This window comes from Filicampus tigris, chromosome 2 (assembly GCF_054856515.1).
Source record: "Filicampus tigris isolate MCC_2025a chromosome 2, RoL_Ftig_1.0, whole genome shotgun sequence".
Lineage (NCBI taxonomy): Eukaryota > Metazoa > Chordata > Actinopteri > Syngnathiformes > Syngnathidae > Filicampus > Filicampus tigris.
Window position 1 is genome coordinate 7611797 of NC_141218.1, and position 24560 is coordinate 7636356.

Sequence of the window (24560 nt, forward strand, 5' to 3'; positions counted from 1 at the left end):
CTATACCAATAAATGCTCTTGCGCTAAATGGCAGGAGGTGCAATTAACTTCATACAACCGCTTTTGTAGAAGATCTCACAGTCAATTTGTGAGCAGATTGAGACAAAATCATTACAATATTTCAGCATATACTTTTTGCGACATTTCTTATTTTTACTAGGTTTGAGGCGAATCATGTACAAGAACTCTGGCACTCTCTTCAATCAAGTGACTATTTCAGTACAGTATATAGTTTTTGTGCCATTTGTTTGGTGCTGCGAGATTTTCCCAATGAGAAATAACTTGGCTGAGTAAAGGTTGGGAAACAGCCAAGTGGAATATTGTTGACTGAAACGATGAAACGAATGAATGAAGTGAACGTATCGCAGTCCACGTCTGTTTATTTTCCTTCCACGTGGACGTGCTGCGCGCGACCCCGAGATTCCCTTCCGGAAGTGATGTCACGTCGCCAATGGCGGCTCGCAGTTTCATTCCGGATTTCCAGTGGACTACAAACTGATTTTAGCCCCACAAGTTGGACTCTGGGGGAGTTTTTTTTTTAAAGAACGACTTCGGACGCCGCGCACAGCGAAGCCGAACCGAGCTAGCGTCTGAATACGAAGCGCCCGGCGGCCGATCGGTTTATTTTGGAGCCGGGTTCAAGGTGGTCACCCTGTCGAGCGAGCTAGCGGGAGCTAACGCCGCTTAGCTCAACGAGGTCCAAAACAGCAGCAGTCCTTCTGAGCGCAATCGCGTTCGCCTACTATGCCAATCTGTTCCATTTAATGCTCATCGTGCTCCAAGGTGTGCATTTCGAGGTACTCACTCCTCTGCCAGGAAATCGCTCGATTGGCGGCTAATGTCGACTGCCAGCCGCAGTTCTTCCGCCGACTGCTGACTTGTCTTGGCCCGTCAACATGCTGAAGACCCGCCAGTGTTTACTCGGCATCCGCACTTTCCTCGGCGTCACGTCCAGAATATGGGGCTTCTTCATGTACATCCTCAGGAAGCACCTGCGAACGGTAAGACGTGCGCGCCCGTGAGGAACACCTGAACGAGAGAGACATGCCTGTCAATAATTCACAACTGAACACTTTGGGTTGTTTTCCAAGACGTTTGGCCTCTTCAGCAGCTCATGCACGATAGGCTGTCCACTTTTAGGACGGCTCTAGCCTGAAGTAGGCTAGGTACTCAACTATTTCTCGAACCAGTTAAGGCTTGCCCCAAACCACCAACAGTGTCACTGTTTTGCGATGCAAAACGGCAGCCGTGAAGATGCAAAGCCCACTAAGAGTCGTTTAAGTCGGATCCCCCTTGTTCATATTCTATTAGTTGTGCCAAAAGTGACTGTGTTGTTTGTCTGTTGTATGTTACAAGTTAAATTATTGAGTCTCTTTTGGAAGCTGAGATCACCTGAAATGATCACCGAAACAAATGGGCATTTCCTCATTCCTCTTCCATGGCCTGGTTGTTTCATTTATTCAACTTTAGAGATCACCAGGCAACAAGTGTTTTCTGCTAATGCTTAGACTTAAAGATGCCAACTATGGCTGATTTCTCACAATATTGTGTTATTTGCCTCAAGCTTTATCGTAATAATCAGACTTCTTGGTCATAGGGTTATGAATTAATTCAGTGTGTCCCAACCTTTATTGAGCCAAGGCACATATTTTACACATTTTATCTCAGAGCACACCACCAAAGAAAAAGGTAACAACAATTATAAATAATGATCACCTCTCAACTTAATCACAAACTGATGAATTTCAGGCAACATGATTCACAGTTTGAGAAGAGCATTCATTCCTTTTGCTTGTCACGATACATCGCGCCACATATAGATGAGCAAAGATACTTTGTCGTAAATAATTGTGCGGACCAGTGAATTGAGATTAGATCATACAGCGCCTTGCTTGTGAATCACGTATTTAATTATTTCATTCTCTAAATGTTGCTTTTCTCTGATCGTTGCATATTTTTCCACGACTGTGACTGTTTAGTGTTTGCTTTTCAGATCATCCAGTATCAGACTGTGCGATACGACACCTTGCCTCTGTCACCTATCTCCCGAAACAGACTGAGTGAGTATAAGCTCGGCCAGCAGGCCGGCTAGCACACGTGCGTGAGCGTAACGTCGGCTGCTCGTTGCCCTCCCCTCCAGACGGAGTCAAGAGGAAGATTCTGGTGCTGGACCTAGACGAAACCCTGATCCATTCTCACCACGACGGGGTCCTGAGGCCTACGGTGAGGCCGGGAACGCCGCCCGACTTCATCCTCAAAGTAAGTGCGTCATTTTACAATGGGCAAGTTTTTCCCTCGGCACGACTGACTTTGGTTTGTCTTTCTGCGCAGGTTGTCATTGACAAGCACCCGGTGCGATTCTTCGTACATAAAAGGCCCCATGTGGACTTCTTTTTAGAAGTGGTACGTGTTGTAGCTCGTGTTGTGTGTGTCACAGTGGATGTATTTTAATGTGTCACATGGCGCGCGCGCAGGTGAGCCAGTGGTACGAGCTGGTGGTGTTCACAGCCAGCATGGAGATTTACGGCTCGGCCGTCGCTGACAAGTTGGACAACAATAGGAACATCCTCCGACGCAGATACTACAGACAGGTAGCACACAAAGCACTTCAAAAGCCAATAAAGCAGGCTCACATGAACAGAAGGTTGAGTTCGTAAAAATCGTAACAATACGAGAAATAAGGTTTGAAGTTGATGCTAAGATAGCAACTTTTTTCAGCCCAATATTATGACTGTATTCTCGGAAAATAACTTTTCTCTTGTAATTATTCCAATTGATATTCTGTCTTTGTTGTGTTTATCCAGCCATTTACATTTGCTGTGATTTTCTGAGGGCCTCTCGGCTTCATTCCCTCCTTGCTCCGTCACCGTTTTTACATTGTGCTAAATTAAAACAAACCTACCCTACGCTCTCTAAAATTCTGGAGCGAGTTGTCCATAATAGACATAACAATTATTTAAATATACTGAATGTTTTCACTGCATCTCAGTTTGGCCTCAGGAAGGATAGAACCACCTGCATGGCAATAATTGATCTTGTGGGAAAAAAGGACACAATTGATGGCAGCGATTGTAGAGTTGGAGTATTTTTTTCGACTTGTCAAAAGCTTTTGATACAGCCGATTTAACTTCCTGAATAGAAAGCTGCAGCACTGACATTGGAGACATGGCACTGAACTGCTTCAGCAACTACCTACATGGAAGGGAACAGTATGTGTATGTGAAAGATCATAGATCATTAAATAGAATTATTTAATGTGAGTGCACTTAAAGTGCTTAACAAAGTCATTGATATACAGAATAAAGAAAAGTGGTCCCAATATGGACCTATGTGGCACCCCATTTCTAATAATTCTATTTAATGATCTATGATCTTTCACATACACATACTGTTCCCTTCCATGTAGGTAGTTGCTGAAGCAGTTCAGTGTCTTGTTTGCAGATGACACTAGCCTCTTTTTGACCCACAATAGCCAATTTGAACTTAACAGAATTATAAACAAAGAACTTTGAGAAATTTACAAATGGTTTTAATGGCGCAAACTCTCTATGAATGTGAAAAAAAAAACCAATGTTATAATCTTTTGCTCTTATCAAAAACAAGATTGTTTCCAAACACATATTGAAATTGATGGACCGACAATATCCCACATAAGCACTACCAAATTTCAGAGAATAAACTTTGATGAATCACTTAAAAATCCGATTGATTCTTTTGTAAAAACAAAAAAAAAGTCAATGTGCCCCTTTATTAAACTGAGATATTTTCTTCCACCTCCAACACTTCTTACATTATATAAAACTCTAATTAAACCCCATTACTGCAGTGTAATTTGGTTCAACACTTTCCTATCTTAAAAAACAACAAAAAACTCCAATCCCTGCAAAAGAAAGTTGGATGTATTTTTTCCTGGTCTAAATACAATGGCCTCTCGAGCCCACTTTTTCGTCAATATGGAATATCAAGACGCTGTGTATCTACCACAACGCATGTTTAATGGATCAGGTCATTAATAATTTGAACCCTGAACTCGGTGAGTTTATTCCATCTAGCTCCTCTCTACATGGCCATAACACCAGAAATTAAGACGTCATCACTGGGAAGAAGCAAAGGCTTCAAACTTCCAGCTTAAGTGTTGTGTGTTACGGCCCACAGATCTGGAAACCAGCTTGACGCTCACCTCAAAACGGCCCAATCTCGCCACATCTTTAAGAGGAAATAAAAAATGGAATTTTTGACGAGATATTTATAATTTGGCTCAATGTACTGACTGAATCAGTCATTTGTTTTCAATGATTTAGGGTGTTGTTTTTGTCATTGTCTTGTTTTGTCCTGAGGCCCCACCCAATTAGCTTGAAGTGATCTGATCTTTGTCTCTCTTCTGGCAGCATTGTACATTGGATCTAGGTAGTTATATCAAAGACCTGTCGGTAGTACACGATGACCTGTCCAGTATTGTCATCCTCGATAATTCGCCCGGTGCTTATCGAAGCCATCCAGGTAATGAAACCATCCCAGTGTCAAGTGTAAGTGTAAAATAAGTGTAAAAGTAAGCCAATCCTTATGCTCTCCAGATAATGCAATACCCATCAAGTCCTGGTTCAGTGACCCCAGTGACACAGCACTTCTTAACTTGCTGCCTATGCTGGATGCGTTAAGGTAAGCATTTGTGTGTTTCTTTTAAATGAATACATTTCCCACTTTAAAAAAAATCCTGACCATGGGTTATCATACCAATAAGTTTGTGTCTGTTTTAGATTTACCGCCGATGTCCGCTCCGTCCTTAGTCGAAACCTCCACCAGCATCGGCTCTGGTGATTGGCCGAATGGAGAGATTTGGTCAAAAGATGACCCACCGGCGCCCCCTCATCGGAGGGGAGGCTTGTGACGAACACTCTGGGTGCCAGATTTTTAGCCCCGCCGCAATTTTAGTTCTATATTTGAGCCCTCGCCCCGACCCCAACAAAACAATGAAATGGATCATCTCCGACGCCTTTCTAAACTTTTTTTTTTTTTCCCCTCGCCGATGATGAAATGAAGGAGGATTCACAGAGTCAACAATATCACTTCATATTGTCATGATTTACTGATCAAAATATGCTTTTGACCCCGGTTTTTCAAAAGGATACAAACAACATTTTTGCTTGCAAGACAGCTCTCATCTTTGGATTTTTTTTTTTTTTTGGTGGGTTTTTAAATAAAAAGACTGAACATCACGAGATTAAAACATATGGCTTGTACCCATTCTATGGACTGCTGTGCCGTCTTTTTCATATCTGTCACCATTTCACTTTGCTCATGGAATTGCAATTGCACTTGATTTATCCCCCTAGCCCTCTTTCTATTTTTCTTGTATTTGATTGACAGCGCTCCCTTTACTATATGGATTTGAGAGCCTTTCAAAATGCCTTCTGAACAATATGTCCAGGCTCTGAAGCCGCTTCTTCATCGGCTCTGTCTTACTAATAAAAAAAAAAACACTTGTCAGTATCAGCTGAAAGAACTGATAGTTTTTGTCCTCAGTGAACATCAAAAGTGTCCCCTTGGAAATGAAACGGTCCCTATCAGAAAGCCTTCATTATCTTAAACCGACGGTGACGTTTCAAGTGTAGCATGTCATACCAGTATAACAAGAAACTTGAAAAAATGACCAGTTACAGTATCTCTCAACTATAACATCATGTTTCCCCATCTTTATTTGGACAAGGCATCTACTACTATTTCACGTAAGCAAAATTTCGCCAAAAGTAATGAATAGTGAAATAGTGATGCGCACGAGCACCTAATTTAATGACAAATGCACTTACTCGGTTTGGGTTTGTCTCGTTTAAACCACAACAGATGGATAATACAAAGGTTAATTGTACCTTCTGCCATCTAGTGGAAGAGCATGTTCTTTTCATTGTATGTTCATTGTTCTGCCTGTCTCTAAATGTCGCTGACAGGGAAAGATGAACAACGATACATTATTTGCGGTAATAGTTCCAAACTGGTTCAATGAATTGTTACTTGAGCTTGAGTCAATTCTCCAAAGTTGCTAGGTTTCCAAACAAATATAGAACAATTTCAAAGCAGCTATACTGGTTGCAAGGGGCAATGTTCTGGAGTGTTTGGGGTTGAATTTGCTGCTGTAGTCTGAAAAGCTGCTCAGTTTCGCAAGAAAAGTGCCAAGTTGGCATTAATGGTTGCCTCTCGCAGGATGGTACCCAGAAATTCCATGGAAATTTGATGTAGCCTTTCAGAATAAGAGTCAACCATTCCGGTTCTGTCAGTAACTCGACTCCTCTTGGAGATTGGGCGGGCCCACACGGGTCTCGAGGCTGTTCGTCGTGAACGCGCCCGCCAGCTCAGGCACGCACCCGCCGCGCGGCCACGCCACCGGCCAGGCTCTCCCCCCCCCCACCCCCGTCTCCTTCCTGTTGTTCCAACTCCATTTTCCCCTCTCCAAAGTCCACCTTGGCCGCCGTCTATCGCGGCCACGACGCGCGGAACAGCGGCGGAGCGCCGAGGGTCTCCGGCGCCCACAGTCGCCGCCGCCGGGTCTCGAATCTTCCGAGTCCTCCGAGTCTTCCGCTCGACCGGCCCGCAACTTTTCCAGCGGTCACGGTGACGTCAGGTCCGTCACTTCGTAAGTCCTCCAACTTTTTATTGCGTACCGCGTGTACGAGCGTGACGGGAGCGCTCGCTGCCAACTTTGTGACGGTGTGTCCCGGTACCGACAGGCCGGGAGCGGAAGCAGCGCGTGGTGGCTTCCGGACATAGTGGTCGCGTGAGGCGATCGCGACACCTCCCCCCCCCAACAACGACACACACACACACGCACACGCACACTCGTCAGGTAGAATTGAGTTGAATGACGTCACAGACGGTGAGCCTGTTATGTAAGCGTGTTATTAACAAAATAACTTGCACCTCTCGCTCGCACTTCGAGCGCTGAGGTTCGGGCTTCGAATCGCGACTCCAGCCTTCCCGTGTGCACGTTACACCGGCTTCCGCTTACATTCCAAACACATGTCATTAAAGTCCTGAAATTGTCCATCGACGAGTGTGAACGCTTGTTTGTTTATATGTGTCCTGCCACTGACCAGTCCTCACCCACTCAGCCAGGATGGTCTCCAGCTGACTTGTGACCGCAATGAGGGTTTGGCTTTGGTGCTTCATAATTGGAATATTTCCAATATGTGAACACATTGTGTTCGTTCGTCTGTAGTTTCTCTTAAATTAGCATGGCAGTTCTGTGGTTCCAGGTTGGAATCTGGGCTCCGGCCTTCCAGTGTGGAGCTTGCGTGCAAGTTCTGCGGAAACTTCCTCCCACATTCCAAAAACATACATGATGGGCTGGCAAAGCAGATCGCTCCTTGCCATTAACTTGTGACCAGTTCAGGGCTATAGATAATGGGGGGACTGATGGATGTCTGTGGATCACGTGTCACCAACCTGTTTGAAGCTGAGAGCTACTTATTGGTTACTGAATAATTTGAAGGGCTACCAGTTTGGCACACACTGTTGAAATAAGGAATCTCAAATTATGTTTAATCATGTTATTACCGGTATTATTGTATTATAATTAGAACGGGGGGATAAGTCTGCCCTCTCGTTCGAGAACCTGATTAATAGATGGAATGTCACTATCAACAAATTAAACTATTCAACTATTACTATTAAAAAATAGTAATCAGAGATACAAGTAAAATTTTGTATAGGATTTTTTTTTCGTGCTGATTCTGAATTTGCCTTCATTTTGTTCTCTAGCACATCAGGTTCTCATAACGAATATAATAACTAGGGAGTGCGAGTAACGACCAGGTGTCAGTATCGGGCCCATACCGGCCTCATTTTAAGGTATCGGTATTCATGGGGGCCTACCAATACTTATGGCTTTGAGTAGTCTTCTTTGGCAGTAGTTGTTATGCTGATGTCAGACTATACGAATGTAGCCCAATTTTGGGCCGAGGGATGTGTCGCAGACAAACGTATTGTCTCGTCGCCGATTTGCTATGCATGCTACGTTTGCTAACTGCAAAACCAGTAGCTGATAAGCAAATGTGGTGTGTGTCATTAAACTGATTTTTTACCTTAAGTTCTTTTTGGAGGATTGACAATCCATACTGCCCTCTGCCCGCCATCCAGGACCAGGTCTATAGTCTCTCTTTTTTTTTTTTTTTTTTTGCCTTTTCATAGCAGAGAACAAACGTACATGCATGCACATAATGCCTCCATCGACATGACAACACAGCTGCTTGTCCCGCCTCCCCGACGGGCCCGCGCCGATGGAGAGAATCTTGACAGAAGTACGCAAAGATTGGGCGGGGTCGAGTCGGTGACGGATTTGTAGTGTGACGTCTCACTCGGTCCAAGACACAGAACGATATTATCTGGTAGTCTGACAGCGCGACCATCGTGAATGACAAAAAAGTTGTGTAGTCTGAGAAGGTCATTACTACAACTGCGGCAGTTTGACAAATCAGCGAATCATCATCAGCATCGAAAGAAAGGTCTTTGTTCACATTTTTTTTCTTGTCATTGTGTTAAATGAAATTTTATACATGAGAAGTACTAGAAGTATTGGTACTCGGTATTGATGAGTACTCAAAGAGTGAATACTTGTACTGGTATCGGTCTGAAAATAAGTGGGAATCGAACATCCCTAATAATAACAATAACATTATGTAATGTTACTGGTAGTAATATTTATGAATTAAGCGTTTTTTAAAACGTCATAGGCGATAGCTATAAATTACAACGCATTGTAAAATTGCGCAAGCTTTTATATGTCACAGTACACTTAAAACAAAAAAAAATAAATATGTTCTAGAAAAAAAACGAAAGACGTTTTTTGAAACAGCATCAAAGATACGCGACATATAAAGCCATCTCTGATTCAAATTTGTTGTTGACCAGTTAACTGATTGGATATTCAATTTTAAAAAGATTAGTTAGTGACAGCCGTAGCTCATCAATAATTAATGACAATCATTTAAGACACTGATCATATTCATGATTTCTCACAATAAATAAGAAACAGCCAAACAGCCATTGTTTACATTTTCAAATGACCATTTATATCATATTCCTAGAAAATCACAATACCCCATCACTGGTGTGAGGTATTTTTGGAACAGGCCCGCGGGCTACTCCGGTGGTCCTTTACATGGACCCAAGATGTTCTATGATGCAATGAGTGGAGAAGATCAATGATGTTGACCCACAGCTTGTGTACTCGGGTTGCGTTGCCGTGGCAACCGCTGGACACTGCCACAGAACAAAAGCAGAGTAAATACTCTCCCTGCAACACGGAAGCCGTGTCCCCCTCGGCGGGAGGGCGCTACGCTCGGGTCGTTGCTAAAGTTAGCGTGCGTGGCTAAAGTAGCCCCCGCTCGGCATCCCAGCAATGTGTGTGTGCGCGCGTGTGTATTTTTAGCTGGATGTTGTTGTGACTGGGCTGATCTTCACCGCTTGTACCGTCACTGATCAATACACACGCGAGCTCACTTCGCAAGAATGTCACCAGGTGACTGCTGGGGGCCCGAGTCCAGGGCGTGGTAAGCGCCAGGTCGACCAGATGCTGAGGTAGCAATCAGCGAGGGGGGTTGGGGGTGGAGAAGTGGCGCTCAAAGAAATCCATTTCAAGGACGACCTTTAACATTTGACTTTGGCTTTTGATTGGCTGGCCAAAGGTGGGCTGAGATGGCGGGTGCTTCGGTCAAGGTGGCGGTGCGCGTCCGCCCGTTCAACGCCAGGGAGACGGGACGCAACGCCAAGTGTGTCATCCAGATGCAGGGCAACACCACCTGTAAGACGCACACACGCGCGCGGGCACGCGCACACACATGGGCAAGCTCGCTCAGCTTTGTGTTGTCTTCTCAGGCATCCTCAACCCCAAACAGCCCAAAGATGCGGCCAAGAACTTCACTTTTGACCACTCCTACTGGTCGCACACCACGGTAATGTCACCAACACGCACGCGCGCGCACACACGCCATCTTGACTGTGCTTTTGTGTGCGTGCTCAGGCCGACGACGAGCCGGCCTTTGCGAGCCAGCGTCAGGTGTACCGGGACATCGGCGAGGAGATGCTGCTGCACGCCTTCGAAGGTGACCCGTCGGCCACGACGGCGGCGACGTGGCAGCAAAAAAGCGGCCGCTCACCATTTTGTCTGGCGCAGGTTACAACGTGTGCATTTTTGCGTACGGACAGACCGGGGCGGGGAAAAGCTACACCATGATGGGCAAGCAGGAGGCGGGGCAGGAAGGCATCATTCCGCAGGTAGGTTAGCACCTGCTTAACAGTCAATTTTTCACTTCAACGTATTTTCAACAAAGACTCAAACTCCGGAAGTTGTCAGGTTTTTTTTTTTTTTTGCACTTGTGTTTATTTATTACAAAATATTCCTCCATTCAGAGTTGTGTTTTATTTAGAACTTCAATTCAGTATTTCGTGACTTTTATGCCTTATGTCAGAACTAAATGAAACGTCTTTAAAATTGATTGTCATTGGTACCAGTGGTATCGGTTACTCACTCGTACCGGTATCTGAAAAAAAGAGTGGTATTGAACATCACTAAAACAGTGTATGAGTCCTTTTAACATCTTTATTCATGTGTGCACGTGTGCGTGTTCAGCTGTGTGAGGACCTGTTCCAAAGGACCGGTCCCAACGCGGATCCCGAGCTGACCTACTCGGTGGAGGTAAGCCCTATCTTTGCTGCCCGTTTGCGGGGCTCAGCTGACAGCCATCCCGCCGCAGGTGTCCTACATGGAGATCTACTGCGAGCGGGTCCGGGATCTGTTGAACCCCAAGTCCCAGGGGACCCTTCGGGTGAGGGAGCACCCCATCCTGGGACCGTACGTGGAGGACTTGTCCAAACTGGCTGTGACCGGATTCCCTGACATTCGGGACCTGATGGATGCCGGGAACAAAGCCCGGTCTGTTTTTTTTTTTTTGTTTTTTTTTCCGTCACTAGAGCTGTTCCACCATCAACATCAAATATTCGTGGTACCCGCTTTGGTGCGGAATCGTACATATATGTGTCGCCACTATATGGAGCGCGTCACGTTTGGATGTCTTTGCGGAGCTTGTGATTGAGTGTTCGTGTGCACCGACAGGACGGTGGCGGCCACCAACATGAACGAGACGTCGTCGCGCTCGCACGCCGTCTTCACCATCGTCTTCAGCCAGCGGCGCCGAGATCTCCTGACCCAGCTGGACACAGAAAAGGTGAGCGTTGTGTGCGTGCGACTGGATGCGCACGAGCACACATTTGACGCGCGTGTGCGTCTTCTCAGGTCAGCAAGATCAGTCTAGTGGACCTGGCGGGGAGTGAACGTGCCGACTCCTCAGGGGCGAAGGGCACCCGACTCAAGGTCAGAGGACACGCGGGTGTTTTTTTTTTTGTTTTTTTTTTATGTTTGGGCAGTTATTTTGATATTTATGTGCAGGAAGGAGCCAACATCAACAAGTCTCTCACCACACTGGGAAAAGTCATCTCCGCTCTGGCTGACATGGTATGAAATCCCTCATGCTACGCAACTTTTTAAAAAAATTCTAACTCTTAATTTTCATTTTCTTCATCTTGCCGTCACCGGTGGTGGTGCAGCAGAGCAGCAAGAAGAGGAAGAGCGACTTTATTCCCTACAGAGACTCGGTGCTGACGTGGCTCCTCAAGGAGAACCTGGGTAAGAATGTGACGTCGCTATCTGCGAATCGTCAAGCGATGATTATTTTTGTTGTTTTTAATCTGACAAACAACAAAAAAACAAACATTTTTTCCTTTTTCGGTTATAAGATCAGATTAAAAAAATAGACTGTATATATTTAATTGGTTGGATTTAAGTGACCTGGACATTTAGTAACAAGCCGAGTAAAGGCAGAACAGTGGCTCATTAGCTGCCACATCATCAAATAATCTATCGAGGACAATCATGGATTGCTTAAATAACTTTTTACACCAAGTACCACCTCAAAACTCTCCTTAGCTCTCCAAGTACCAATGTCATGATCAACGTTAAAATTCTGTAGCATAGTAGGCCGAAGCGTTCATCAAAAATGATTTTATTTATTATTATTGTAAGACACTGTAGCATTATGCACAGTTTGAGCATAAACACTTCAAGAAAGGAAAATGAAAAACTGCAGATGATGTATTGAATTTAACCATTAAATACAAATGAGCCTCAATTTGAAAACTGACAAGTCATTCATTTTTCCCTTTTTATGAATTATATTATAAAGCATATAATAAGACTAATAAAACAATCAGACCCATTTTTTTTTATCGCTAAATGGAAATCGAGTCTTCATGTGTGAATCCCACGTATGGTTCCAGGCGGAAACTCTCGCACGGCCATGATCGCTGCCCTCAGTCCTGCCGACATCAACTACGAAGAAACGCTCAGCACTTTGAGGTGAGAGCTCCTGGCGCTTCCTTCCGTGGACGCAATCCACTTTGACCTGACCGCGCTTGCGCCGCCGCCGCAGGTACGCCGATCGGGCCAAGCAGATCCGCTGTAACGCCATCATCAATGAAGACCCCAACGCCAAACTGATCCGAGAGCTGAAAGGGGAGGTGGAACGACTCCGCAGTCTCCTCTTCGCTCAGGGCCTGCACGAGCTCATCCACAACCAGGGTATGCCGCATTCCACTGTCCGTGCTTGCCGCATTCCATCATCAGTGCTCACCGCATTCCATGCGATTCAGCTCCACTGCTTCCGTGTGCTCCACATCATGCTTGTGTCATCTTGTTCGACATCAGCGCGTTAAACTGCATTTCGTTGCAGGCCACATCGTACTTCGAGTTTCCCTCAGATGGTCGTCATGACCGTACATAATCAGCTTATCCTATTATGACTTGTACACAATTGGCCCGGCATTCCATTATTATTGTGTACATGCTGTGTGAGTTTAATTCAAGGATGTCCAAACTTTTTCCATGGTGGGCCAAAGACGGGGCAAAAAAAAAGGAAGATGAGATGTTTGAGAACCTACTAAAACCAATGCAATTATTTGAGGTTAACAAATGCTAAACAGTTGAATGTATTGAAAGGAAGGATAAAAATCTATTGTTTTTGGTAACAAAGCAAAAGGTCAGTGGTCATAGTTTTAGTGATATCTTTAACTGTCAAAATGCATATTTTTAAATTTAATTTAAAAAAACTATATTTTTAAAAGTTAAAATGGACATTGTTATAACATTCCATGTTTTAGAAATACTAAAAATGTAGTGTATATAACATTATTTTTGTGACAATTAAAAAAATGTGTGACAATCCATTTTAGAATCGAATTTAAGAATGATTTTTAAAATTACAATCATAAATATCTCAACCATGTGTTTATTTTTAACAATTGTAATATGTTCAACATTGTTTTCTTGTAACTTTCTGATACGAGCCATATTTTTAATTCATTATTAGAATATGTGGCGGACCAAATGAGAACGAGCAGTGGGCCGCAAATGGCCCCAAGGTCGGACTTTGAACACCCATGATTTAATTTCTGTGACTGAGCTCGTCGCCCAATTTACTCATTCTGTACAGTCTATCAAATCTGTAAAAAAATAAAAATCAAAAGTGCTTGTAATATCTACAAAATGTGAAGAATAATTGCAATTTTGCTCCAGATTTTCTGTCATTTAGCGAGAAACATAGAGACACTATTTGCTTTCGTGGGCCAGACAAAAAAATATGACAAACCGGATCTGGCCCCAGGCACAAACCATGTGAACCATGTTCTACAAGTACACGTGTGTCTGTCTGTGCGTGTGTGCATGTGCATGCTATGTTTACAGACTGATATTTAGTGATGTGCGCGTACCCGTCAGCCTTCACATTCCAAAAGTAATGTGAACCCCCCCCCCCACCGCCACTGTCTCTAGCCAACAACAATGGCCCCTCCTCTGTGGGCGTATCCTCACCGCTGACTATCACAGCCAATGGGACGGCCGACCCGAAAGACTCTGCCTCTTCAGGTGTGTTTGAACTCAGCGAGTCAGCTGACGTCAATCATCTTCCGGCCGGGGAGGCCGAGGTTGCCACGGAGACCATCAGTAAAGAGGAGGCGGCTGAGAGATTGCTGGTATGATGATGATGATGTCACAGCAGAAACACACGCACACACACACACCTTCTCTCATGTGTATATATGTGCGTGTCAGGAGACAGAAAAGATCATGGCTGAGCTCAATGAGACTTGGGAGGAGAAGTTAAGGAAGACGGAATCCATCCGTTTGGAGAGGTGAGCCGAACTTTCCCGAACATCTCCAACTTTTCCTTCAAATCGTAAACGTGTGCACGCGTGGCAGGGAGTCACTCTTGGCCGAGATGGGCGTGTCCATCAAAGAAGATGGAGGGACTCTTGGTGTCTTCTCTCCTAAAGGGGTGAGTGACCCTTCAGAAAACACACACACGTTAACTACACTAGTGATTTCCAACCACGTGGGTGTGAAGTGAGAGGTCATCAGGCGCACTATATCGGAAATGATGTCATTTTACTTCAACAAAGTTCTTAGCCTCACTTTTTTTAATTGACATTTCATCTGTCACATCTTCTGTGGGCATGGTGGTTTATCAAAAAAAAAAAAAAAAAAAATTGAAAACCCTGCAAACTCCCCCTTTAATTGATCCAAATACGCATTAGATGACTCCAAATGTATCTTTGTTAATCTCTTTATGCAGGCGACATTTTGTGACAAGCAGAGCAATGAAATGAGTCTCAATTTACTTGTGCATTCACCTTTTGCCCTTCATACAACAGAATGAGTCAAGACTTCTTGTGAGTAGGACTACATTTGTGATTACATTGATATTTGAGTAGACAAGACTTTTTGGGACATTTTTGAAAATCATTTCCACCTTTTTTGTCCCTTTGCCCACCATTAGACAACATATAACCCAGGCTTTTATTTTGAAAGGGTCACAGTTTGTGTGTTAGACTCCTTACTTTGTCAAACCGAACGAGGACGCTCTCATGTCCGCCATTGGACAGCATATAACCCGGGCTTTTATTTTGAAAGGGTCACAGCGTGTGTGCGTGCGTGTCTGTGTTTAGACTCCTCACCTTGTCAACCTGAACGAGGACCCTCTCATGTCCGAGTGCCTCCTCTACTACATCAAGGAAGGATTCACCAGGTTGGACCTTCTTCTCCTCATGGTTGTGTGCAACTAAAAAAAAAAAAAAAAAAAAAAAAAAAAAAAAGGAGAGACATTCTTATGACATTCTTATGTGTGTGTATGTGTGCATGTCAGGGTGGGACAGCAGGACGTGGACATCAAGCTGTCTGGTCACTTCATCAAGGAGATCCACTGTGTGTTTGTGAGTGAGAGCAACGAGCAAGGAGAAGGTGAGCCTGAGCACAATAGAATGTGTGTGGGTGTGTTTGCGTGTTTGTGTGACTCTCTCTTTGTGTGTGTGTTTGTGTCTAAAAGCTGCCAGGAAGTGTGTCAGGTATTGTATCTAGTTGACTTTGTCCCTGTATTCCAAAATGGGAATTTTCCCCATTTCATTTCCCTATGAAGGACTAATATTCAATTTTGTCAATTCTTGGTTTAATCCCATGGAAAGTTCCCGAGTTTGAAAACTGCATTGCTATTGTAGCATTGTCTAGCGTCACGCACACCTGACGCTCGTCCCTGTGTGCTTGCAGTGGTGGTCACTCTGGAGCCACTGGTGGGGGCGGAGACTTACGTTAACGGGAAGCAGATCACGGAGGCGGTCGTCCTCAAGCAAGGTGAGCTCGCCGCGCGGGGGGAACGACGTAGCGAGGCTCGACGCGGCCCGCTGACGTCTTTGCTCGCCCAGGGAACCGCATCGTGATGGGCAAGAACCACGTGTTCCGCTTCAACCACCCGGAGCAGGCCCGGCTGGAGCGGGAGCGCAGCGTCACGGCCGAACAGCAGGGGGAGCCTGAGGACTGGACCTACGCTCAGAGGGAGCTCCTGGAGAAACAAGGCATCGACATCAAACTCGATATGGAAAAGAGGTATGCCCGCCTCTGACCTTTTCACCCCCTGCTGCGATCGTGGCTTTGATTGACAGCTGACGGAGGGATGATTGACGCGTTGCAGGCTTCAGGACATGGAGACGCAGTACCGCAAGGAAAAGGAGGAGGCCGACCTGCTGCTGGAGCAACAGCGGCTGGTGCGTGCCACTTCATCAACATCATCACCACCACCGCACACTTGACTTCTGACCCTCCTTGTGTGCATTTGTTTTTGTGTGTGTACAAAGTATGCGGACAGCGACAGTGGAGATGATTCCGACAAACGCTCTTGCGAGGAAAGCTGGAGGCTTATCTCCTCCCTTAGAGAGAAACTACCTGCCAACAAGGTACCAGTCATGTGTGTCACCTGCAGTGATGCTGCATGTTACTTGCAGTTTGGAGTAGCAACTAATCTTTCTCCAGTCAATTGGGCTACAGTAACCAAAAAATAAAAAAAAAATTTTGTCCCAAGTAGCCACACAAAATTATTACACTCAAAATATATACTCAAGAAAACTAGGTAGCAACTTGCAAGTACTAGCAACTGAAAATCAGTTTATTCAGGGAAATACTCATGACTACAAAGATTAACACAGCATGGAAGTCAAGGAATCTTCTGGCACAGAACAAAGGGAGAAGTTGGCTAAAAAGGCAGCCATACTCAAGCTGATGTGGCTCAGGTGAGGGGGTGAGTCTCCGCCTCTGAGTTCAGCCCCGCCTCCTGCCACGCTCCAGCACTGCAGAGAGGGAGAGGAGAGCGGAGACGGAGGAATGGGAGAAGCAGTAGTAGGCAGAGCAACATGGAAAAGGCGAAACAGAACCATGACAATTTAACTTCGATAACACTAACTAGAAATAAAATAAAAACCACGGGCAGCAGCAGAGTATGCATTCAAGCTTAAAGAGAAAGTCCCACCAGATTGTGTGCCTGCAGGGCGTCTCTAAATTTAATCATTATATTTATAAGCAACGTACATTCTAAATGTTGAGTTTTGCCATTCCAACATTAATAGTGTATGTCAAGTAAAAAAGACTCCCTTTGTTTTAGATTTTATTTAAAAACGCATTTGTTAAGTGAATTCTAGAAAGCCTGCCTTAAAAAATATATTAAAAAGAAGTAGTCCATCAATGTTAAAAAACAGAAAAGACTCATTACTTTTTAAAATAAAAAATAATTATGGTAAGTCAAAAAGGTTGTCTTTAGTGGCAACACTGGATTTGGCTGTCTATGACGTCTTTGGCTGACTGAGTGTGTGTGCGTGTGTGTGTCAGGTGCAGTCCATCGTGAAGCGTTGCGGTCTTCCAAGCAGCGGCAAGAGGAGGGAGCCTCAAAGAGTCTATCAGATTCCTCAGAGGAGGCGGATCAGCAAAGACCCGAAGCGCGTCACCATGGAGGATCTTCGCTTACAGGCTGTCAAAGAGATCTGCTACGAGGTGTTTCTCACTCGCTCGCACAAGCACAGAGACAAGCTTTTTCTGATGGGGAGGAGCTAAGTTTAGCCTGGGTTGTTAGCGGATGTCACGGAGAGCCTTCGCTTCTACTCAGGTGGCGCTGGGAGACTTCCGCCATTCCCGCCAGGAGATCGAGGCGCTGGCCATCGTCAAGATGAAGGAGCTATGTCGCATGTACGCCAAGAAGGACGGCAACGAGAAGGACAGCTGGAAGGCGGTGGCGCAGGACGTGTGCGACACGGTGGGCATCGGGGAGGAGAGGAGCCCCCCCTCGGAGGAGGGAGGGGGAGGAGGAGGAGGAGGCGAGGCCGGCGAAGGGGGAACGGCGTACGACCTGAAGGCTCACATCGATAAGCTAACGGACATCTTGGAGGTGAGATGAGAAGCTTGGCTGTGTCCGCCATATTGGATGTGGCAGATCTGCCCCGTGAACCAAATTCAATGGGCTGAACTTCATACAGCAACAAAATAACAAACCGCACAAAGTTAATGCCTCTCACTTATGCGCTCACAGCTGTACTAGAACAGGGATGGGTAACTTAAATGCTGGAGGAGGCCAGACTTTTTCATCAGTGCTAATGGAGGGCCACATAAGTCCATGTCCAGAATTTTCCCCCGATCGACGGATTTCCGACTTTTTCCGACCAAAATCACAATTCTCGAGAAAATCGCTAATCCGTTGAGAAATTTTCTGGGTGGTTTGGCTCTTGGCGTTGTGGTCGAGCGAGAGAGTGACCCGTGCAACGAGGAGGTTGTTAGGCAATTAAAGAGTGGAGTGCTGTTAAGACATTTATGACCTGTCTGAGGTGTTGGTGTTTGAAAAATAGTGTGCCTTTTCCAATGTGTGCCCATGAGAGGTGAGTGGCATTGCCATTGAATGTGTAATGTTCATTTATTAGTTAAGTTTGGTAAAGCCGCTGCTACCGATGGACGTGCGCTAACGTTAGCATTAGCTGGCACTAAATTGGCCTAGTGCATATCATCATTTGTGCCTGTTTACCTCAGTTAATGCGCCTTATATCTGTTTGGTGTATTTAATAAGCACATAAGCATCCAAGTTGGAAGGACATCAACATGACATGACATGACCCCCCCACCCCCCCAACGACCCCAATCGACAAGTACATTTTGGCTCAAGGCGGTTGTTGTCCATTAGGTTAATTTAATTCAAGAGAAACTTGAGACTGGTTTCACGGTACATCTGGAACTTCATAACATTAGCCTCAACATCAACAAATTATATTGACAAAATGATGTTTTAATATCCCATGAGATCTGGCGACATCTTCACCATCACACCACTATGCCACATCCAATATGACAGCGCTGATGACGTAAAATTTGGGCGGTGGGGTCTAGTCATATTTGATGTTTTTGGTCATGTGAAGTTGTGAACTCACGGGCTGACGTCACGTTTTGGCGCGTGCAGGAGGTGAAGATTCAGAACAACATGAAGGACGAGGAGATCAAAGCGCTGCGCGATCGAATGATCAAGATGGAGAGTGTCATCCCCGTCAAGGTGGAGGGCGCCGCGTCTGACCAGGTAACATGGCGGCGCTGCCGCTAACCCACTCCGCTCAACGCTGACCTTCGTCATCTCCGGCAGAGCGAACAGGTGAACAGCGAAGACGGGGGCGGGGCTCCCCAAGGGGAGGACCGAGTGCAGCGTCTCATGGACGAGGACCCGGCGTTCAGGAGAGGGCGCCTCCGCTGGCTGAAGCAGGAACAGCAGAGGATGGTCAACCTGCAGCAGCAGAACATCAGCAAGAAGCTGCGAGGCCTCAATCAAGGCGAACCCGGTGAGGAGAATTTGCGATGCCTAGGTCTTGCGCTGCTCACCTTCCAGAAATTGTTGTTGGGGTATCACTATACTCTGATTGGTGTTCGTTGATTTGCCAACATTTGTCATACTATATAGCTTTTGCGAAAATAAAGCAGAAAGTGGGAAACAGAAGACACAAGCTGTCAGAGAGGAAGGCTTTCCTACTAGTCCCTCGCCAATAATTACCATACTTAAATACATATCGTTAAATTGATGTCAATCACTGACTAGTGAAACGACTGATCAAAATCAGTTCAACGTAAACTGCATTTCAGGATGTGGTTATGATAGACAGTGACACAGATTAAATGTTGGACAATAAATTGATCAACATGCACTACGGGCCACATCCAATATGGCGGTCATGCTGATGTATCTCAGTAATGGGCCGACCTGCTTAACCCATTAAGCCCTAAAGCGCCTGGCAAAACATCCCCCCAAAACCTAAAGGCGACTTTAAAACCAATCTCTACAACCTGAAGTTTTCCCAGAATTTCATCCATCCATCCATCCATTATCTGTACCGCTTCTCCTCACAAGGGTCGCGGGGCGTGCTGGAGCCTATCCCAGCTGTCTTTGGGCAGTAGGCGGGGGACACCCTGAACTGGTTGCCAGCCAATCGCAGGGCACACAGAGACAAACATCCGCACTCACAATCACACCTAGGGCCAATTTAGAGTATCCAATCAACTTACCATGCATGTTTTTGGAATGTGGGAGGAAACCGGAGTGCCCGGAGAAAACCCACGCAGGCACGGGGAGAACATGCAAACTCCACACAGGGAGGCCGGAGCCGGGATCGAACCCGCGACCTCTGAACTGTGAGGCGGACGTGCTAACCAGTCGACCACCATGCCGCCCCCAGAATTTCAACACCTACAAAATAATTAATAACTCAGCCCCTGTAGCAGATAATTTATAATTCACAGATAATTCCAAAAGAATTTGAGCGCTTAGATGTGTCTTTCACACAAGCCCGAGTTTATTATTATTTACTGTTTCAATCGAGCGGCACGGTGGTCGACTGGTTAGCACGTCCGCCTCATAGTTCAGAGGTCGTGGGTTTGATCCCGGCTCCGGCCTCCCAGTGTGGATTTTGCATGTTCTCCCCGTGCCTGCGTGGGTTTTCTCCGGGTACTCCGGTTTCCTCCCACATTCCAAAAACATGCATGGTAAGTTGATTGGACACTCTAAATTGCCCCTAGGTGTGAGTGTGAGTGAGTTTGTCTCTGTGTGCCCTGCGATTGGCTGGCAACCAATTCAGGGTGTCCCCCGCCTACTGCCCGAAGACTGCTGGGATAGGCTCCAGCACGCCCACGACCCTTGTGAGGGTAAGCGGTATGGATAATGAATGAATGTTTCAATCGAAGATGTATTTAAAAAGTGTCAGTGCAAGAGAAGCACTATTTTTTATTTTTTTTAAATCGAGTGGTAATTACCATCCTCTATTCCGTTACAAAGACATTGATATCATCGTCTACAAACATAATTATCTTAACCATATATCACGTTCGACTGGTTCCACTGGTTCATAGTCCACAAGCGCGTCATCTCTATCGCTGCCGTTACTTATTTCAGAGCTCCCGTGTTGGGCGACGGCGTCCGCCATTACGGCTCGAAAAAATTCCGGGACCTCATCCGCGGTCTCGCGACACCGTCATTTGTATATTGTAATGCATTGAATTGGCTAAGAGACTGAGAATTAGATTTAAAAAAGAAAAAGACGTAGCCGCTCTCCCGGCTGTAAAGGTAGAAAGACACAACAGCGCTCCCACTGGTAGTAATGCGGTTATGCGCTCCCGCCCTCAATGGGTTAAGTGTAATTTGACATAACAAACGGATGTTGTTTACAGAAAAGTACTGTGTAAGGCACCAGTTGCTTGTTAAAAGATTTTTTGTTTGTGGTCTGACACCGATCGCCCCCGCAGGTCAGAATGTGCACCTCCCCGGAACGGGCCGCTTCATCCCTCCCCAGGACTGCAAGCTCAAGTTCCCCTTCAAGAGTAACCCGGCGCACCGTTTCTCCTGGGGACCGGCCAGCGCCGCCCTACAGGCGCTGGGTCTGGGGGAAGGGGGTCTTCCAGGGGAGGGCAGGGGAGGAGCCGAGGGAGGCGGGGAGGAGGGAACCCCCGCCCTTCCTTTCCAGGCACCGCCCCCGCGCATTCGCAGCCCTAGCCCGCAACGCGCCTGGCAACAGCGGAACCACAGCAACCAGCGGCAGCCCCGCTACCGCCGAAACTCATTTGACGGCTCCGCCCCCGGCAACGGTAACCATGGCGGCAACGAGCAGCACCAAAGGGGCGGGGGTCACCAAGGAAGACCAAGACAGAGGAGGGGGCCGTCGCCTGGGCCGGGCGGACAACGGGGGGGAGGCGACGTGGGCTTCCATTACAACCAACATCCTGCCCCTCCTCCTCATCATCATCATCATCATCAGCAGCATCAGCATCTTCATCATCCGTACTACAACGCCCACAATGCACCATTCCCAAACTACCACGCTGCCCCGCCCCACCCCGCCCAAATCCTCCTGGGCCCGCCCCTGACCGGGTGGGGCTTCACCACGCCGCCGCCGCGCATGAGACGACAGTTCAGCGAGCCGGACCTCAACAACCAGCAAGCCCCCTCTGACCTCTGAACTCTGAGCCTTGATTCGCTACTCCTACATGCTGTATACAGTAAACCCCCGCAATTCACAGGCTGTGGGGACCAGCGGCCCTCTCACGAATCGTGAAAAACCGCAAGCCATTGGCACACCCCCTGAAAAGGTTTACAACTGCCAAGTTTCATAGTTTAAACCATATACTAGGATAAAAAAAAAAAAACACAATTAAATACATATTTGTACATCCAGATGATTGGATTTCAGGAGAGCAAAAATGTACTTAAAAAAAAAGAAACATTGGATGAACTTGCGCCTAATATTTCCACTTTAACGCATGTAAATAATTAATTTAGCGCAACCGAAAATGTTTTACTTCATTTCTTAAGGTGAATCAAACCAATTACTTTATTGCTTAAATTACTTTAAGTGGTGATTAGTTAGCACAATTTTCTCACAGTTTAGAGATTGAGAGTGTAAATCCAAACTCTGGCCTTCCTGTGTGGAGTTTGCATGTTCTTCCAGTACTTGCAAGGATTTGCTCCTGGTCCTGCAGTTTCTTCCTGCACCCCAAAAATGTGTGCTTTAGGTTCATTGAAGATTTGGAATTACCCTCAGGTGCAAATGTGAATTTGTTCCAACTTTCAAAATTGTTTACATATGAAGTAAAAACAATCAGATTCAATTGAAAAGATTGTTTGTATTAAGTTATAAAGTCAACTTATTTATTTTAATTTTGGACCATTTTGAAATGATCAATTTAACCCTTAAGAAATAAATTTACATGAAGTAAAAAAATTCAGGTTGCACTAAATTATTTACATGAGGCAACGCTAAAATATTCCGTGTAACGGATGACTTCATTTTTTTTTATTTTATTTTTTTTTTAGGTTCGAGTCTCCGGAACTTCTCCTAAAGGCCCCGATAGACCAAACCGACGTCGGAGGTCGTGAAGCGTCGTGGCGTCGCGTCTGAACGCGCCGTCTGATTGATGTAGCGGCCACCGTCGTAGTGTCGTAACTCGTCAGTAAGCTTTCTTGGGGGCGTTTACGCACGTTGAATCGGCGTCGCCAGTCGTGACATTTGGTCACTCTGATTGGCTGTTAGCTAGCAAATCAGCGCTCGGAGCACTAACGGGAAGTGACAAATGCGGATGAACAGTGAGCACGCCTTCGCTGCCTTTAACCTTACAAGTACAAGTAGAGTGAGAGTTGACGATTTAAGTATTTCACAATACCGTGTCAAGAACGTGAGGGTTTACTTCGCGTGGGAGTTCATCGTGAGCGAAGAATACAGCTGAATGCATTGTTTACGTTTTTTATAATCCGCTCCCCGGCCAACAGCTCTCCGGTTGGATTTTTCCAACAATGAGAAAGTAAGCGTCTGTCACTGTTGCCCAACGTCGTTTTGGTCTATCTAAGCCTTAACAACCCGGGCTAAGCTTAGCTCCTCCCCGACACGCGAAAATCTTAACTGTTGAGATGTGTCTATTCAACAGAATTCCTTGACAGCAATTACTACTTTGCTATTGTCCAGGGCTTTTGTGCCATCGTAGTGTTACAGAAAAAGTACAAAGTCTGACTGAAAGCTGCAAATAGGAGAATTTGACCACAAATAATGGAGGAGACGCTCCTCGAAAAATGAAAGCGAATAGGTGAATTTCTGGAAGGTGAGCTGCGAATATGCGGGGGATTACTGGTTGTGTGTGTGCGTGTGTGTGCGTGTGTACACTGTTGCCATAGAAACAGGTCATGTTTGTGCAAGCTGTTTTGTTGGCTTGATGGCGGTCGTGTGATCATGTTAGCTCCTGTGGCTTACTGCTGTTAGCTTGTTGTTGTTGTTTTTTTTTCTTTGCATTTTTTTGCCCTGGACGTTAGTTGTCTTATCATGCTAATGCTATGAGGCTCGAGCGTAGCGTAGCATCAGGAGAAGCGGTAGGACACGCCGACAACATTGTGTACAATTATGAAGGCAAACGACAATATGTACAGAATGGCTTCCAAAGTTAGCGGGTTAGTCGCCTGCTAACCAGTCAAACCAAAGATGCTGACGCTGTTTTCGTGTACGCTGGGATGGACTGCGGGAAATTTGATTACTGGAATGCGAAAGTGAAGGTTGAGTTTTAGAAGAACATTCTACAAAGCTCGTAGAATCATGTTTTGGGAGTTTTTTTTATGGGAGCTGGAAGTGCCGAAGGTGCAGTCGTAGATATTTTTTTTTTCCCCGTTTTTCTTTTTTAATGTGTTTTTTTTCGCCCCGCTGTCATGTTAATGGCGGGATCTACAAGTGCCCGGTCCTCGCTGAGCATGATGGGAAATGATGACCATGACTTTAGTGTAACCTTTTTTTCGCCTGTGTGTGCTGTCTAACCTCATCCTCGCTCATATTATTATTCATTTGATTGTTATTATAATTATTATCATAATACGTCTTCAAGTGGGGGATTGTCTTGGGTGCTGCTTATCAATGTTTATGTGTGTGTGCGTATGGGTGCGCGCGCTTCGAGTTTGGAATCACAAAGTGAAGGTTGTTTGGCTTCTCTAAAAGCTTTTCTTTTGTCATTGTCTCTGAACTTTTATTTTGCAGTCTTGAACGCCCACACCTCAAAAGACTGGACCCCAATAAACACTACAGCTTCACAACTTCAATGTGTGTGTTTTTGTGTCACGTGATTTCAATACTTTGATATATTCTGCAACTTCACTGTC

At 45.7% G+C, this 24560-nt stretch overlaps 2 protein-coding genes across 4 annotated transcripts; both read left to right on the forward strand.

Annotated features, from left to right (window-relative positions):
* Positions 1–380: 380 nt before the first annotated feature.
* Positions 381–5245, forward strand: LOC147151184 (CTD nuclear envelope phosphatase 1A). Its single transcript, XM_086024469.1, has 8 exons — positions 381–1001; positions 1994–2060; positions 2141–2259; positions 2332–2403; positions 2475–2591; positions 4389–4500; positions 4575–4659; positions 4758–5245. Exons 1-8 carry the CDS (start codon positions 897–899, stop codon positions 4816–4818), a joined length of 738 nt encoding a protein of 245 aa, XP_085880595.1. The 5' UTR covers positions 381–896; the 3' UTR covers positions 4819–5245.
* A 1132-nt stretch (positions 5246–6377) lies between these two features.
* Positions 6378–24500, forward strand: LOC147151185 (kinesin-like protein KIF1C). Of its 3 annotated transcripts, none has more exons than XM_086017915.1 (27): positions 6378–6628; positions 9678–9793; positions 9868–9944; positions 10013–10094; positions 10166–10266; positions 10622–10687; positions 10746–10924; positions 11105–11216; positions 11285–11362; positions 11438–11503; positions 11599–11674; positions 12325–12403; positions 12477–12625; positions 13874–14073; positions 14153–14232; positions 14300–14375; positions 15046–15125; positions 15243–15337; positions 15641–15724; positions 15796–15976; positions 16062–16134; positions 16225–16323; positions 17249–17410; positions 17523–17801; positions 18858–18971; positions 19035–19227; positions 21179–24500. In XM_086017915.1, the coding sequence occupies exons 2-27, from the start codon at positions 9688–9690 to the stop codon at positions 21886–21888; spliced, it is 3597 nt and encodes a 1198-aa protein (XP_085874041.1). In that variant the 5' UTR covers positions 6378–6628; positions 9678–9687; the 3' UTR covers positions 21889–24500. The 3 variants fall into 3 exon arrangements, with proteins under 3 accessions (XP_085874041.1, XP_085874039.1, XP_085874040.1); XM_086017913.1 differs by having other exon boundaries at positions 6379–6628; positions 11596–11674; XM_086017914.1 differs by having other exon boundaries at positions 6379–6616; positions 11596–11674.
* Positions 24501–24560: the final 60 nt, after the last annotated feature.

Bases quoted from the DNA above. Each gene is read 5' to 3' on its own strand.
- LOC147151184 (XM_086024469.1), top strand. From the start codon at position 897: ATGCTGAAGACCCGCCAGTGTTTACTCGGCATCCGCACTTTCCTCGGC. The intron at 2,260-2,331 runs GTAAGTGCGTCA...CTTTCTGCGCAG, and splicing joins CGCCCGACTTCATCCTCAAA to GTTGTCATTGACAAGCACCC. The intron at 2,404-2,474 runs GTACGTGTTGTA...GCGCGCGCGCAG, and splicing joins TGGACTTCTTTTTAGAAGTG to GTGAGCCAGTGGTACGAGCT.
- LOC147151185 (XM_086017913.1), top strand. From the start codon at position 9,688: ATGGCGGGTGCTTCGGTCAAGGTGGCGGTGCGCGTCCGCCCGTTCAAC. The intron at 11,363-11,437 runs GTCAGAGGACAC...ATTTATGTGCAG, and splicing joins CGAAGGGCACCCGACTCAAG to GAAGGAGCCAACATCAACAA. The intron at 17,802-18,857 runs GTGAGATGAGAA...TGGCGCGTGCAG, and splicing joins AGCTAACGGACATCTTGGAG to GAGGTGAAGATTCAGAACAA.